The sequence below is a fragment of the Mustela erminea genome, chromosome 14 (assembly GCF_009829155.1).
Source record: "Mustela erminea isolate mMusErm1 chromosome 14, mMusErm1.Pri, whole genome shotgun sequence".
NCBI lineage: Eukaryota > Metazoa > Chordata > Mammalia > Carnivora > Mustelidae > Mustela > Mustela erminea.
Window position 1 is genome coordinate 3,372,459 of NC_045627.1, and position 15,585 is coordinate 3,388,043.

The 15,585-nt window shown below is 46.1% G+C and overlaps 1 protein-coding gene across 10 annotated transcripts in view; it reads right to left on the reverse strand.

The window, feature by feature from the left end:
• Positions 1–6,252: 6,252 nt before the first annotated feature.
• Positions 6,253–15,585, reverse strand: part of TTC13 (tetratricopeptide repeat domain 13) — a 75,461-nt gene continuing 66,128 nt past the window's right edge. For 5 of the 10 annotated variants that reach the window (XM_032313716.1, XM_032313712.1, XM_032313717.1 and 2 more), the window contains 6 exons: positions 13,982–14,091; positions 11,652–11,787; positions 10,976–11,055; positions 8,901–8,979; positions 8,672–8,751; positions 6,253–7,044 (listed from right to left, as the gene is read on the reverse strand). In XM_032313716.1, the coding sequence (XP_032169607.1) occupies positions 6,930–7,044; positions 8,672–8,751; positions 8,901–8,979; positions 10,976–11,055; positions 11,652–11,787; positions 13,982–14,091 (600 nt within the window). In that variant the 3' untranslated portion in view covers positions 6,253–6,929. Of the gene's footprint in view, positions 7,045–8,671; positions 8,752–8,900; positions 8,980–10,975; positions 11,056–11,651; positions 11,788–13,981; positions 14,092–15,585 lie in introns of those variants that run through there. The other 5 variants (XM_032313713.1, XM_032313719.1, XM_032313715.1 and 2 more) reach the window with 3 other exon arrangements.

Sequence of the window (15,585 nt, forward strand, 5' to 3'; positions counted from 1 at the left end):
TTAAAAAATTGACTCTAACTTGCCCCTTTTACTCAAGAATGTTATGAACATTTTTCTAATTTTGTTAAATATTCTAACACATGATTTTAATAGTCATCTAGTATTCCAAAATAAGGGAATACATAATTTATTCAACCAAACCCATATGTTGGAACTTTAAAAAATACCAGAAGGAAGGTCCTTAGTAAGATTCACTGTTCTTGAAACAGAATCTCCCTCTCCCTCAGTGGGTGGGCGTGGTTCTGTACCGGTGATCCTGTCTCCCTGGCAACGGGGCAGGGCCAATCAGAGCACTCTACTTAAGAACCCAAGTAGAGACCAGGGAGACAATCTCTGGGCAGAGCACGCGCATGAACACACACACACACACTCTTATTCTTTCACAGTGTGATTTGAGGGACAGAATATAAACATCCTGGTTTCTTTCCAGATGGCCCCTCACTTTGGGTCCTTTCCTGAGGCCTGGCTTTAGGAAACACAAGGACCAGGCTGTCCTTGTAGGAAATTCTCCCCTTTCTCCTAAGTTAGCTTGCAAGGGTTGCCTTTGGAGGGTTCTGTGTAATGATAAAGGAGTAAACTTAAAGGAGTAAACTTTAAAGGAGTAAACATTTTTATGGGTACAGACTGCAATGCTTTTCTCCAGAAAAGTCATGTCTGCCTGTGAGTTTCTTGGATTTTGGCACGGAGGCTCTTCACTGGAGATGGATCTCGCTAGGAAGCATGTGGGCTGTTTAATATTACGTGCTAGCCGAGGGAAAGATGCAAACATATCCATTTGCAAGGTATCAACAGAGCCTTAAGTTGCATTCCCAGGGGTGCACATTGTAATCACAGTTGACATGCGTGGGCACAGGACTCAGTACAGTGGAATTTTCCTTTAGGGAGGCCGAGGCTAGGGTAATTTTCCCGACTAATTTGGAGCAGAGAACTATTCCTGTAAATGGTAGTAATCCAAGCCCATTTGCCAAGAGGCAAGGACTTATGGGCTTGTTTCTGTCATCTAGGCTCATTTTAGTCGTGAAATGTTAATTTCTGGCTCCCTGGTAAGGGGGTCTCTCTGGAGAAGGACCAGAACCCAATAAAATGGAGGAAGGTCTCTGCAGAATATTCCGTAGCTACACCCACTGTATGGACTGTAGATGTTATGACCCCGTTCTTCACGAGTCCTCACAGTCAAACCTTCCATGATTTGCTCTTTTCACTTGCCATCTTGCTTCTCGTTATTTCCAACCATTTGTTTCCTAGCTGGGTACTCTGCCTTTCCACCAGGGCAAAGTGAAAAATCTTAAGGGAAAGGACCTCATGTATTAATCAGGGTCTGGCTGGACCCTACAGCTCAGGCTACTTTCCTCATGCTCCTTTATAAGGAGAGATTCCTCAGTGTCTCTTCGGGCTCTCAGGTATCTGCTAACGGACACCTAGACAGGACCACCCCATTTTACAAACAGGGAATCTCTCTGGTGAGTTCCCTGAAGTTAGCAATTGGCCCTTTCCCCAGACTTTAAAATTGGCTTGTTTATAATGCTCCAACACCAAAGTAATGAAACTAAATTAAGGCCAGAAGTGTCTATCAAGGCATGGACTGAATCATTTGTCTACACTCAAGACAAGAGCTCCCTGTTGCTCTGGAGGGCATTTCATTGAACCCCACTACTGAGCCACTCTCGAAGAAGCATTCCAACATGTCGGTGTCACCTCTCCCATTGCCCTCTGTCATTGCCCTCTCCTATTTGGTCATAATTACTCAAGAGATGACTGTTGAGGTTTAAAGACACAGGCTCTAGGTCAGTCTGGCAAGGTTCAAATCCCAGCTCCATCGTCTGGAGGCTGTGTGATCTGATGTTTTCTCTGCTTCCATTTTCCCACAGGTGCTATTTGCTGTCACACTCCGCATGTCTCACATAAGGACTAAATGAGGTAATACCAGCAAGTGCTTAACGCAGTGCCTGCCAAATTGTGAATGCTCCACAATTCAGAGCTATTATTATTATTTACTTGTCTATTTTTTCTTTATTAAAGATTGTATTTATTTGAGAGAGACAAAGAGAACAAGTGGGTGGGGAGAGAGGGAGAGGGAGAACCAGGCTCCCCGCTGAGCAGGGAGCCCTGCTTGGGGCTTGATCCCAGGACCCTGGGATCATGACCTGAGTGAAAGGCAGAGGCTTAACCAACTGAGCCACCCAGGTGCTTCCCTACTTGTCTATTTTTTTTTCTTTTTTTTTAAAGATTTATTTATTTATTTGACAGAGATTACAAGTAGGCAGAGAGGCAGGCAGAGAGAGAGAGGAGGAAGCAGGCTCCCTGCTGAGCAAAGAGCCCGATGCGGGACTCGATCCCAGGACCCTGAGATCATGACCTGAGCCGAAGGCAGCGGCTTAACCCACTGAGCCACCCAGGCGCCCTCTATTTTCTTAACTTGGCTGTGAATGTGCAGAGACTGTGTCTTCGTTGTTTTTGTTTCCCGGCATTTAGCTCAGTACGTGGCACCCATGGTGGGTTCTCAATGAACATTTGTGGGTTGGATGGCTGGGATGAATGACTGACGGAATGAATGAGCTAGAGACGGACACATTTTTGTAAGCAGTGTCCATGTCCCATCTTGTTCCTTTTTCTTCTATTCTGTTTTCTTGTATCGGAAGGACAGGTGTAATGCTGCAAAAGGAGCACAGAGAAAGGTTTTCGTGGCACATGCTCTTCCTCATCTCTGTCAGGCAGACACCACGTCCCTTGTCTACTATGTGATGATCTGAGAGCCATCTTTTAGCCATTGTCACCAATGGTTTTCCCGGTCTTCATGTATAATGAAGAAGGGAGACTAGATATTGAGCTACAGGGATTAGGCTATGTCATGGAAAGCGTGGTTCTTCTATAGGATCTGTTTTCTAAGGATGCAAATTGCTACAGATACAGCCATAAGCAAAAAGAAATAGTAGAAAAACACATACATGGAGTAAAAATAGAGATGTACGGGCCATATGATCTCATACCTGAGGGTCAAGGTTACCTCTTGGGTAAGGCAAGGGCTGCTGCTGAGATTAGGGAAGAGTGCACAGTGGGTTTCAGCTGCATCTGATGGTTTCTGAAGCCAGGTGGTGAGCCCCTAGGTGTTCACGTGTCTTTTTTTATACTTTGTAGGTTTCACATATTTCTTAATAAATCAGAATTGACAGCCAAAGATCACGAAGACAGTTGAAATACAAAGACTAATAAACGCAAGAAGAGATGTCCAAGTTGGATGGGAGAGGAAGAGATATCTACCGACCTGTGTATCATCGACATAGATGTAGATATATGGGGGTGGGGAGACAGAGATATCAAGCAGAAAGAAACCCTAGGCGAAGCAGATAATAGCGCTACCAGCAAGGGAAGTACCCCTGCAGGGACAGCTTTCCTCTTATTGTGCTTCTGGAGGGCGCCTGGAGGTCCAGAGGACAAGGCAATCAGTCAGACTCACACAATTTGCCTTCAGCTCCCAACACTAAGGACAGAGAGAGGGATTTCAAAGGCTCTCCGGAGAGTGTTTGAGTTTTGCTTGTCTACTCCGAAGAGGGAGAGGAAAAAGCAAAGTTGTGAAGCAGGGGAGAAAAAGCCTCAGTGAGTCCCTGGTACAAACAGGGCGCGTGGCTGGCCTGAGGAGGAGCATGTGACTTGGTATCAGGACTGTGGGTTCAAGCCCCACACCGGGTGTAGAGATAACTAAAAGAAATAAATTAAAAAAAAAAAATAGGAGGAGTGTGTGGTTAGAGGCTATGGGTTTCATTTTAGGGCAGTGAAAGGCCAGGAGGGATTTAAGTGCAGCCGCAAGAAGACAAGCCCGAGACTACAGAAGTGATCCAGCAAGAGTGCAATCTGGGGAGGTAGCAATGCTGCCAAGGAAGAGTGGGGTGCAGTTTTGTAGGAGGGACGTTAGAGCTGCCTTTAGCAAGGACAGTGTTGACCTCGAGGAAAAGAGTTGAATTCTGGGTGACATTTCTGGACGAATCCACGGTCCCCTCTAACACGTTTCAAATTCTCCAGTGGATAAAGGGATTCTGAGACCAACAAGTAGAGGTAGATGAGTTATCTGAAGTCCCTGTATTGGTAATAGCTGTAGTGTGAGAGAACCAACCCCCACGCACACAACTGAACCGACCTGCGTTGGGAACACAGCCTCTCATGCTCGCACCTGACCGGGGCAGAGAGGCAGCCCTAACGCGGGGTTTCTAGATTCTTCATCACAGAGCCAGAGGGGGAAAGAGGCTGAGGAAGTCACCCACGTACCAGGAGGGCCTTAACTCTACACCATAAAATCAAACGGGTAAGGGTCGCTAGCAAGGCAAAAACCAAACACAGACAAAAGAAACATGGTGGTCTTGTTTCCTCAGAATGACCAGAAAGTTTTGATATGAAATTTTAAGGGTAAAAGCGAACTAAATTCTAATTTTTAAGAAATAAATTAATGTTTTTTTAAAAAGCTTTAAACAGGGGCGCCTGGGTGGCTCAGTCGGTTAAGCATCTGCCTTCAGCTCAGGTCATGATCCCGGGGTCCTGGGATTGAGCCCTGCATCAGGCTCCCTGCTCAGCGGGGAGACTGCTTCTGCCTCTCCCATTCCCCCTGCTTGTGTTTCTTCTCTCGCTGTGTCTTTCTTGGTCAAATAGTAAGTAAAAACCTTAAAAAAAAAAAAAAAAAAGAAAAGCTTTAAACAGAGAACAGCTTGTATGATGAAATGTGACTGTTTTTTATGTGCAATTTTTCAACTTAATACTGAAGAGGTGATGAGAAACTTCAAATATCATGATATAAAAACACATTTCAGATCTTCCTGTGACAAGAGCCCTCAAAGACGGGAACGGGAGTGCCAGTGGTTAGTACCTTCTTGGTCACCAAACAGAACTACTTGTAATATTTTGTTCAGACCACCGCCAACTGGGCCCGAGCATTTTGGGACTTGGGGCAGAAGATGGAATGTTCTCTGAAAACATCTTGAAGTCATAGAATTTGGCATGTTAGTATATCTGATGATGTGATGATCACCTTATCTGAATGAGGAGAAACTGGGCTATCTAAATAAAAATTGAAATGTAGGAATTTGGAGATGGTTTCAAGAAAAATATGTTCTAATTCTGGGGTTTAGACATTATTGTCATATTTTAGAAAAGTCAAGGGGCGCCTGGATGGCTCAGTCGGTTAAGTGTCTGGCTCTTGGTTTCGGTGCAGGTCAGGATTTCATAGGTCGTTGAGAGAGCAAGTGTGGTACGGGGCTCGGCACTGAGTGGGGAGCTGCTGGGAGATGCCCTCCTCTGTCCCTCCCCACACTGATGCAACTAGGCACTCTCTCTAAAATACAGAAATCTTAAAAAAAAAAAAAAAAAAAAAGGAAAGAAAAAAAAGAGAAAAAAGGATGGTAGCTGCCATGTTGCTTTGCCATCGCGTACAGCGTCTCTGGGCACAGCCCTTTGGTGGTTTCGAAAGTCGTCAGCCACATCAGTTTGGTCAAAACAGCACAAAGCTGAGAGCACAGGGAGAAGGGACAGACAGGAAGGCGCCCTGTCATGCGTTCTCTGAGTCTTGAGAAGAGTCTGTGATTGGAATCTTTGGTCCTGGAGGCCACAGTGGGGCAGGGCAGGCCTGGGCAGAGTGGCCTGGCTGTGCGGCTGGAACCAGCACCAGGGCATCAGCAGCCCGGGGGCCTGGAGCGTCAGTGCCCGCCTAGAGTCTCAGCCTTCTCCTCTGTGAAATGAAAACGGACACTTGTCTGCGGCGAGCATCAGGCTGGGCTCCAGAGGAAAACGGACCTGGGGGTGTGCAATGTGTCATCGGGTGCGGTGTGCCTGACACGTGGGGTCACTATTCCCCTGCCTCAGAGGAGACTAGAGCAGCGGCTGCACGCTGGGTGTCCTGGAGCCTGTGTCAGGAGTCGGGTGGGCACAAGTCCGAAGGGCAGGTCGTCGCAATCAAACAACCATGGTCTGGCAGGTAACTGCTCCCGTCCAGAGGGGACTATGCTCGGCATGAGCCCCGACACCCCGGGACACTGGCCTGCTACTCTTACGTGAGATTTCAAGAGCAAAACCAAGTAGCAGAAAGCAGCGAATAGTTTAACTCTTTAACGAAAACCAAAGAAAAATGAAAGTGACTTGGAAATGGCAACGACTGAACGAACCCATTACTCACTGTCATTTACCCTGTCTTGGGGGAAGAACAATCAGTCATGTTCTGGTGGTTCTTACACCTGAAACGGAAACCAGGTCACAGAATAAAAACATACATAATCCAGTGTCAAAAACTGGTGATTTATAGCAATCACCCCTCGTTTATTTTTTCCAACACAGAGAAAAAAAACAAACAAACATGGTTCAATAATTCAGTGTTTGGGTCACTGGCAAATACTGTCAAATACTGTCATTCAAATAAACGTTGCCGGGGGTGAGCTCTGCGGCGCGTGGTGACGGCGCGTGAGTCTTCCATCATTCAAACACAACGGAGAACCCACTCGTGAAGATTATGTGAGTGAGAAACATGATGCCTTATCCCAATGTGCATAAAAAGGCCTTTGAAAAATATCCCGCTCTTTCAAGGAATGAAAACACTCCGTTTTGTTGTTGGTTTCATTCCTTTTAATGATTACTTTTTGGTTTTTGAAGTCAACTTTTTTGCTGTGAGAGAGGAGTTTTAGGGCTTTGTAAGTGGAAACCAACAAGGCCACTGGCCTCTGCACACACTTTCCTGCCCCAACATAGAGCTTTCTCGCCCCCCTCCAAAAAAACCCTCTTCCATGATTTTTGTTATGGTTCCAAAAGTAAAGAAAATGATTTCAAGTATTCAATTCCTATCAAAAATTGGTATCAAAAGTAATAAAGGACCTAGTTTCTTTATAATTCCATGTTTTAAAAAATAACTTAAGAAGCAAGAGGTCCGGCCCTTTACTTGTATAAATACCACAGCGTAACTAGAGTTTCTTAAGACAACGTGGAGAGGAGTCTGTGTTTAGCACCTCGATCATTGATCTTAATGTTGGGAACGTCTCTGACACGGATGGGAGAGTCTTATAAGAAGGTGAAATACTGGAAAAGAAAAACACAAAGAAGGAATATGAAGATAACACAATTTCACAAAAAAGGCATTATTCCTATTTTAATATTCTCTTTCCAATGACCCCGTGTGTACGCTGTCAGACAATTCTACAAAAGCAGGGAGGAGCTGTGAACAGAACAGATGCCCATAGGGCCGGGGACTTCTGTCCAGAGGCTCCCATAATGGGCTGCTGGCCAGTTCAGCCAGAATGTTTGCAAAGGAAAATTCAGCACTGCTGTACGTGTGATTGTTCACACATGTCCCGCCAGGGAGCCACTGGACTTGAACCAGAGACACTGGGTCCAGGCCCGCCTCGCTCCGTATTGGCTACAGCCCTTTCCCCGCCCCCCTGCCCGTATCAGTAGCACCAGCACAGTGTTCTTAACTCACAGAGGGGCCCTGAGCCCAGAACAAGATCATGCATGCCAGAGGGCGGTATGAAATGTACCTGCACAGCGGGAGGCAGGCTTTTATTCATTCTTAAAGAACTGTTGGAAGGTTCATACTGTAAAACTAAGGAAGTGACAGAAGCAAGATGTTTGACGCTATGGTCATATTCCTAAAACACACGTGAGCCAGTAATCCCGAAACAGGAACACACTGCAGCGAGATGCGACTGTCAGAAGAGATCGTTACAAGGCTAGTGGTGCACTCACACACTGAACAAGAGTACACGACAGACCTTAATTTCTCTGTTTTAAACAGAGCACAAATTTATCTGGCCATTCTCAGAGCAGTTGCTGTGTCCTATAGACGGGAAAGGCAAAGTTGGAGGGGGTTATCATGGAGAAAACATGGAGGAGCAAGAATGAAGGTCAGTGGCGTGTGCTTGTTCTTTATTAACTATTAAAGCATCTGAGCATCTCTCTCTCCCAGTCAAAGAAATAAAATCTTAAAAAAAAAAAAAAGAAAGAAAACCATCTATGGGTTTAATTTCATCCCAAAATGAAATTTTGGACTCACGTGGACTCCTCGTCCACACTACAATGAAGTACCACCTTCTGAAAATCTACCGTGCGGTAAAAATGTGCTCCCACTCAGAGTAAGTTCGAAATGGGTCCAGCTCACAGTTTTCAAATTCCTCCCTGAATACTGAACCAAAGAGTTTGGGATAAAGGGTAAATTAGCCAAGAGTGAGAAATGCCTGATTGTACAAAGAGGACGTGTGTCACTTTCCTTTCACAAACCTTTTTACTTGTTTATTTTTATCCGTAGACTCACCCTTTCAGGGGTTCTTTCTTTCTCTCTTTTTTTTTTTTTTTTTAAAGATTTTATTTATTTATTTGACAGAGATCACAAGTAGGCAGAGAGGCAAGCAGAGAGAGAGAGAGGGAGAAGCAGGCTTCCCACTGAGCAGAAAGCCCGATGCGGGGCTGGATCCCAGGACTCTGGGATCATGACCTGAGCCGAAGGCAGAGGCTCAACCTACTGAGCCACCCAGGCGTCCCTCTTTCAGGGGTTCTAATTGACAGGAGAACACCTCAGCCTTGGAAAAGGATTGCACTCCTTGCAAAGTAAGAACTCAGGGAAGGGGGCGTACTCCCAGAGTCACACAGCGAGCTCCAAGAGCAATAGGATGTCCCCAACCCCCTTTACTGACCGTCACCAAGTAATTACCTTTTTAGGTTCATCCAGCTTTTGGCTATTTTGCTAAAGGCCTCTGAACCAGGGGCTGTCATAGCTTCAAAGTCAACTAACTGAAAAAGAAAGAAATTTAGGAATGAGATTAATTTGGAGGAGAGAGGCTCACTCTGAGAACAGTTTCACCTCTGGGTCTTAGCACAAAAATCCAAGGGCTGGGATTTGAACACACAGCCAACTACCCGCCCTTCCAGCTTCGACGTACCTTCCCTTTGGGGATTTTTCCTGCTACTTCTTTTCCACTTGCCATCAGCGCTCCCACGATCACTGAGTACGCTATTACACTATGCAAATAAAGAATAATTACCAGTCAGTCCTGGTTTCTGAGCAGGGGTCATATGAAAAGCTCATTATGGATTTTCTATCATAAAAGATGAGATTTTACTTAAGAAGTCCTTAGAAATTAAACTAAAAAATATTTTCGTGTCTTAAAAATATTTACTAACAAAAATATTTAGATTCATTATTTTAAGGGTAAATGTGACCCAGAATGTTCTTTTTTTGAGGAAAGAAGGTGTTTCTTTTAATTAGGAGTTTTCTTATACTTGGTTTTTCTATTCTTATGAAATAATGAATTAGAAGATCAGTCTGCTTCTATTTCTAGCAACTTCACAAGGCTTGGCTTTTAAAATGCACGTATACGATATACTTTGTAATACAAACATATTAATCTTATTGTTTAAGCATTAAACACTGCGGTCCCCAGAGAAGAAAAGCAGAATGCAGTCTCAGAAGCATCAAGAGACTGGTTTGAGGACTGAGGTGTTATATAAATTCCCCTCTTGGCCTATAACAAACTCATTCCTGCTTCTGACAGACCAACTACACACCGGCCGTGTGTGCCCGTGCAAGGCCCTCAGTGTAAAGATAACCGGAGGCGCTCACCTGAGAGCAGGCTGGCCGCGGAGGCAGAAGCAGGCACGCCGCCGACAAAGCCTGCACATGCAGTGAGTCAAGCCTGGGGGGGCGTCCATGGAAAGACCCCATGGAGGCCAAGGGCACGCGAGCTGCGTCTCCAGGGCCCAGGTGGGGCCCGGGGGGTTCGAAGGGAAGGAAGGGAAATGACTGGAAGGGAGGTGTCCTGGAGGACCAATGGGAGGGCCTTTGAGAAGTCCCAAGACAAACCAGGACAGGACACAGACACACACTGTGCCCGCTGTCCCTGAGCTTGTACCTGACGCACCAGGTATGAAGAACTGGGGCAAAGTTCCTGAATCTCTACACTGTATACCCGAAGCCGATATAACACTGTATGTTAATTATCCTGGAATTAAAAACAAAAAACAAAAAACTGGGGCAGAGAGGGGAGGGAGAAAAGCTTAGAAGCAGGGAGACAAGTCAGAGAGCACGGGGTGACACGGGTCTGAACTATGGCGGTAGCTCTGAGCACAAGAGGACTGAACCAACAGGACCGGGGACTGTAGAGCCGCAGGCTCTTAGGGAAAGAGTGCGCGGGACAAGAGCTGCTCTTCCTTCCCCTTCACCTCCTTCCTCCTCTGTCACCAGGAACCAGCAAAGGTGCAGTGACGACCGACAGGAAACTGCTGGGTATCCGCACGGCACCTGCCTAAGTGCTCGATCAAAGGGGGCGCGCGGAGGGCGTGGGCACATCAGAAACTCCACGCCTGCGAGTAACCGTTAGGCGGATACTGCAGTGTTTATGCGCCTCGCTGGTTTCCAGGCCTTTTCACTGTAACAACATTTACTACCACGTTGAAGAGAGTTTTACTTTTCAAGCGTTGAAGACAAGAACATTAGCTCCAACATCTTAAATTCAAATTTCATGATCTATGGCTCATCGTACTGGCTGACAGAGAACAGGCAGAAACCCTGGTGTTGACGACACTGGGAAGTTCCTGATGGCTTCAGCAGCAGCAGGAAGGGGCTCGTGGCAGCGCAGGCGGTACAGAGCGGCTGCTGACTCGAGCGTATGAAGTGTGGGGGCTGGAGGTCGAGGGATGGACAAGAACCGGGGGCAAGGGGAGAAGAGTGCAGGGTGACAGTCTGGGCCGATCAGGGAGGGCGACGCATGCACACAGTAGGCCTTCAAGCCACTTGAGCTGTCGAATGAATGGACCCCAGCCTGTAAAACGTTTCATAATTCCTTTGACGGTGTGGTGGGTCAAGGACGTAATTTCTGGGTGGATTTTGAAAAAAAGCAAAGGGGATTTCTTACGATTGCTTGGGGTACTTTTGTACCCATGGCCACAACCAGCACTGCAAGCAAAAAAGAATGTGTTCTTCAGTGTAAAAACTTTCAGATTATAGGTTATCACTCACCTGGACCCTCGAGAGAGTGGCATTAGGTTATAAAAGTAATAAACTAAGGATAAGATTAAGTTGCAAACAGCATCGGCCTCCTGGAAAAAGAGAAGATACACGCTCATGAGTTTAAAAGCTAGATTATAAACTAGTTTTTCACAAGGTGACAAGACATAAGAACTTACCTTGGGAAGAGGACTAGTTCACTTTTCTCCTATGGGAACCTCCTTTCATATTCCTGGATATTTTATACTCTGCGCTACCATTTATTCCCTAACAAAAGGGCATATATGCGGTTCGGTTTAGGGCAATGTCTTCCGAGCTGTTTTTAAAACTGAAACCTTTTCAGGCACCGGGGTGGATTGGTCAGCTAAGCACCCAACTCTTGGTTTCGGCTTAGGTCTTGATCTCAGGATCCTGAGATCGAGCCCCGCATCGGGCTTCCTGCTCAGCAGGGAGTGTGCCTCTCCCTTATACTCTGCCTCTGTGCATACACTCTCTCTCGCAAAGAAATAAAATCTTTAAAAAAAAAAATAAATAAATATGGGAATTGTTTCTACAAGAATGTTAAGAAGTCACTGAAAGCCGATCTCAAGCGTCAGATTCATACTACCCACGGACGGGTAGAGGCTTTGCAAAGGTTACTGGTGAATGCTAGGAAGCAGGGATAAAATGGAAAAAAACAAAAACCTACCCCAAATTCTGATGAAAGAATCAGTACTTTTCCTTTTGCTGTGAGGTCTTTATAAAGTGCGTCTATCTCAGCATGATAGAATTGTGTTCGTTCTTCTGTGGTTTGCGTTTCCACAGAAAACAGTATGTTGCCAACCCTAAAAATACAACAACGTGTGTCAAAGGCACGTATTATACAATTCAACAAGCCAAACACAGGGAGTAAAAAGAAGAAAGGAACTGGTAGGCTGATGTGGCACAAAACATAGCTGAGAACGTGTCCCACCTTTCTAACCACACACACTGAGGTATGTTCCGTACATAGGCAAGTTTTCCATAAAACACGGTATTTTGTTCGGTCTAAACATGCGTACATACTACAGGAGCTTAAGCTACTACAGAAGTTAGTAACTACACATGGTCAAGAATGAATGCAGAGTAAAGACTTTCTCAGACAGCCACCCTGCTATAATTGAAGACCAGAGCCAGAACTGTGTGTAGAAGTACTTCAGGGACTCTACTGTGTTTTTTTAAAACCTCTGCTGCATGCTTAGCTCCACTCCAGGCTCTACAGAGGAGACAAAGACGATGCAACAGACATTACTATACAAATAAATGGCTCTTAGATCCTATAAAGAGTGTGGCAGAGCTGCTACGTTTACCGAGGAAGGAGGGAGACCTGAGGCCATGAATTATTTTAAGACCACGCACAAGGCGATCACACAGCACGTCAGGGTTCAAAAGCAGCAGATCAGGTCCAGTTTGGAAGATATTTAAGACAACAGGAAATGCTTCACAGGGGAAGGGGGAAGGGGCCTGAATGTGAGATTCAGGATGGAGGAAGAGAGGCTCAGAAACAGGAGGTGGGAGGTGACCTCAGGGAACAAGCAGTCCAGCCGAGTTAGCAGGCCAAATTCTGGGAGGAAAACAGCGTAGGCAAGCAGGAAATGTTGCAAGGGCCACATTATGAAAGGCCTTGAGTGCCTGGCAAGGGAGCTGGTCCTGGTATCCACGGGCATGGGGAGGGTGTGGAGTGGGGAGTGGTTTAACAGTCTGTGGAATGGGGTCTCAGGGACACTGACAAAGCACTGTAAGCCACCAGGAGATCGGGGACAAAGGCACCAGAGACTACTCGAGAGGACCCAGGGCAGGAGGTGACAAATACGGTGAGACAACAGGGAGAGAAGCCACGTTTCGCAGGGAAGGAACCTGACGTACTCTTTCATACCACCGTTCCTTTCTGCCTGGAGATACCATCTGATGAGATCTGTATCTCACAAGTGGGTGGAAAGGCAGGGGAGTCGTTTTTACATTACTAGCAAGCCCTGGAATTCCTTCCGGGGTAGAGAGGGTTGGGAAAAGTCACAAAATCTGGAAGTTACTAAGCTGATGCTTACTCATGGAGGCCTGGGTATGTTCTGACAAAGAACTTGACAGAGAGGCTCCTGTGGTTTGAGAGTAAAAGCATATAAGAAAAATTTAGCCCCGGAGGCTGAGGCAAGTCACAGCGGTACGATGGAGCCGGCATAAATCAAGCTGGAGGTCCCAGTGCGGGAACCCTGCAGGCGGAGCAAACTGAGGGATGCCTGCTGTGGGGGAGGGGCGAGCATCCTGCCCGGATTCAAGGGATATGGAGGCTCCTGGATGAAGCTTGGGCTTCAGAGACAAATCAGACTGGTTAATGAAAAGTCACTGCGGGGCTATTTATAAAGTGAAAAATGAGAAAGACTCTAAAATGGTCAATGTCAAAAAATGTATAGGAGAAATTCTATAAGACCCACAAAATGGAATACTACACAAGCATTACAAACACTTACAACAATAAAGGAAAATGTTCATGATAAAGTAACTGTAAGACACAAGAGGAATAGATTATAAAACAATATGTGGCGTATAATCTGTTTTTAAAGAAAACAACTCAGTGATTTTATTTTCTATCTCTGCTTATCTGTGTATTCTAAGTTTTCCATAGTAAGGCTGCACCGCTCTCAGAATATACTAAAACCTGTATTTAAAAACTTACAATGGCCTTCAGTCTGCCAACCCCTCATCTCTTTTCATTTTATTACTAAAAGTGTTGCCCACAAGGAACGTGAAGAACCCGGAAGAATGCTTTCCACGTTCGATATGATACCCGGTATCTAGAAAGCCATTAGATCCAACAAGGTCAGAAAACGTATCTGCTGGCAGAGTAGCCTACAAGTCACATTAACAAAATGAGTAGTTTATAGCTACATGCTGGACCTTGGTAATTTTCGTTTCAGGATAAAGCAGAAGCCGGTGTGTCCAACCTCCCGGGGCAGTACCGGACGCCAGCCCGCCCTTATACTCCCACTTAGGAAGCATACATACTTGTCTCCTGTAATGGTGATTGTGAACCCATCGTATTCCTTCCCTTGCTCTTTGAGGCTGGGAACTTTTGTGTTCACCGTGAACCCATCCTTCGTTTTAGTATTAAACTGCTTTCAGGGAAAAAAAAAATCACATTACTAGTGTGAAATTCACTGTAAACCCCCAGGAGGTCATCTGTAGCGGTGACTCTGCCTTCCACATCTTGGAGAAGCGTCACAGAAGTTCCTGCTTCCAGAGGCCACGAGCACGCACGCCTGTCCGGTGACCGAGGACGCCTCTGCCTGTCCCCAGGGCCCCACACGAACTCCAGGCCCCCACCAGAGGCCGGCACAGAGCCTCAGCCACGCGCTCCCTCAGTCAGCGGGGTGCCGGCCCTTCTGAGAGTGCCCTTTGGGTTTTCCTCATGGTCTTTATTGGCAACTTGGATTCTTAGCAGAATGGTTGCACCCCAAATCCCCTAACTCCAACACCTGTGCTCACGTTCGTGGTTCCTACAAGGCAGTCTCATTTGTTCTGAGATGTATTCAGACTTATATTGTCAACTGGAGAATCACACACACACTCCAACTCTGCGGACCACAGAAATGTATGTTAAAGGAATTACAGGGAGCCAAGAATGCCCTTCAGGGGTGACAAGTATGAAGGTAGTTTCGGATGCCAGCTTTTTGTTTAAAATACTTTTTGACAGGGGCACGTGGGTGGCTCAGTCGGTTAAGTATCTGTTTCACTCAGTTCATGATCTCAGGATCCTGGGGTCAAGTCCCCGGCTCCTTGCTCAGCGGGGAGCCTGCTTCTCCCTCTGCCTCTGCCTGCTGCTCCCCTAGTTTGTGCTCTTGTGCTCTCTCTGGCAAATAAATATATAAAAATCTTTTAAAAATAAATAAATAAAGATATTTTTGACAAAGCCAAGATGCCAGTAAATAGATTTTGTCATTACTCCAGAAAAAAAATCCTCCCACATTGTTTAATGTTGCCGACTTTTTTTAAAGGACGGATAGACTTGAATAAGAGAACCAAGGATAAAATAAGAGGAGGCTGTGCTTCACGTAAGCCACGACTGGGGGAAAGGCTATCTACAACCAGTAAGACCCAGCGGGTGCCATAAACAGTCCAAAGGACCAAGGACCAATGGACATGAGGCACAGGTGACCAGAGCCAGCATCAGGAGCTGGGACAGCAACATCTTCCACGGGGAAGGGGTTTCTAGAGGAACACGTGTGAGCCCTCTATGCCAATTCTCATCTGATGCTCACACCATACCAGTAAGACAGGGCATGGTCTCCATGTTACAGAGCAGGAGACCAGCTGGGAGGGCAGGTCCTGTCTGAACCGAGCAGGGAGTGGCAGCGTGGAAACATGAACCCAGGCTTTCATGACCTTCAGCCACATTATTTGCCCGTAAGCTGACTCAAGGGGAGCTGAGGTATATGGTTGACCTTGACCCACTTGAGGGGTAGCTGAACTCCCCTGCAGTAAAAAAAGCCATGCATAGCTTGACTCCCCCAAAACTTAACTGCTAACAGTCTATTGCTGACTAGAAGCCTTACTGATAACATAAAAGGTTAATATTTATTTTGTCTGTTGTAAGTATCCTATACGGTATA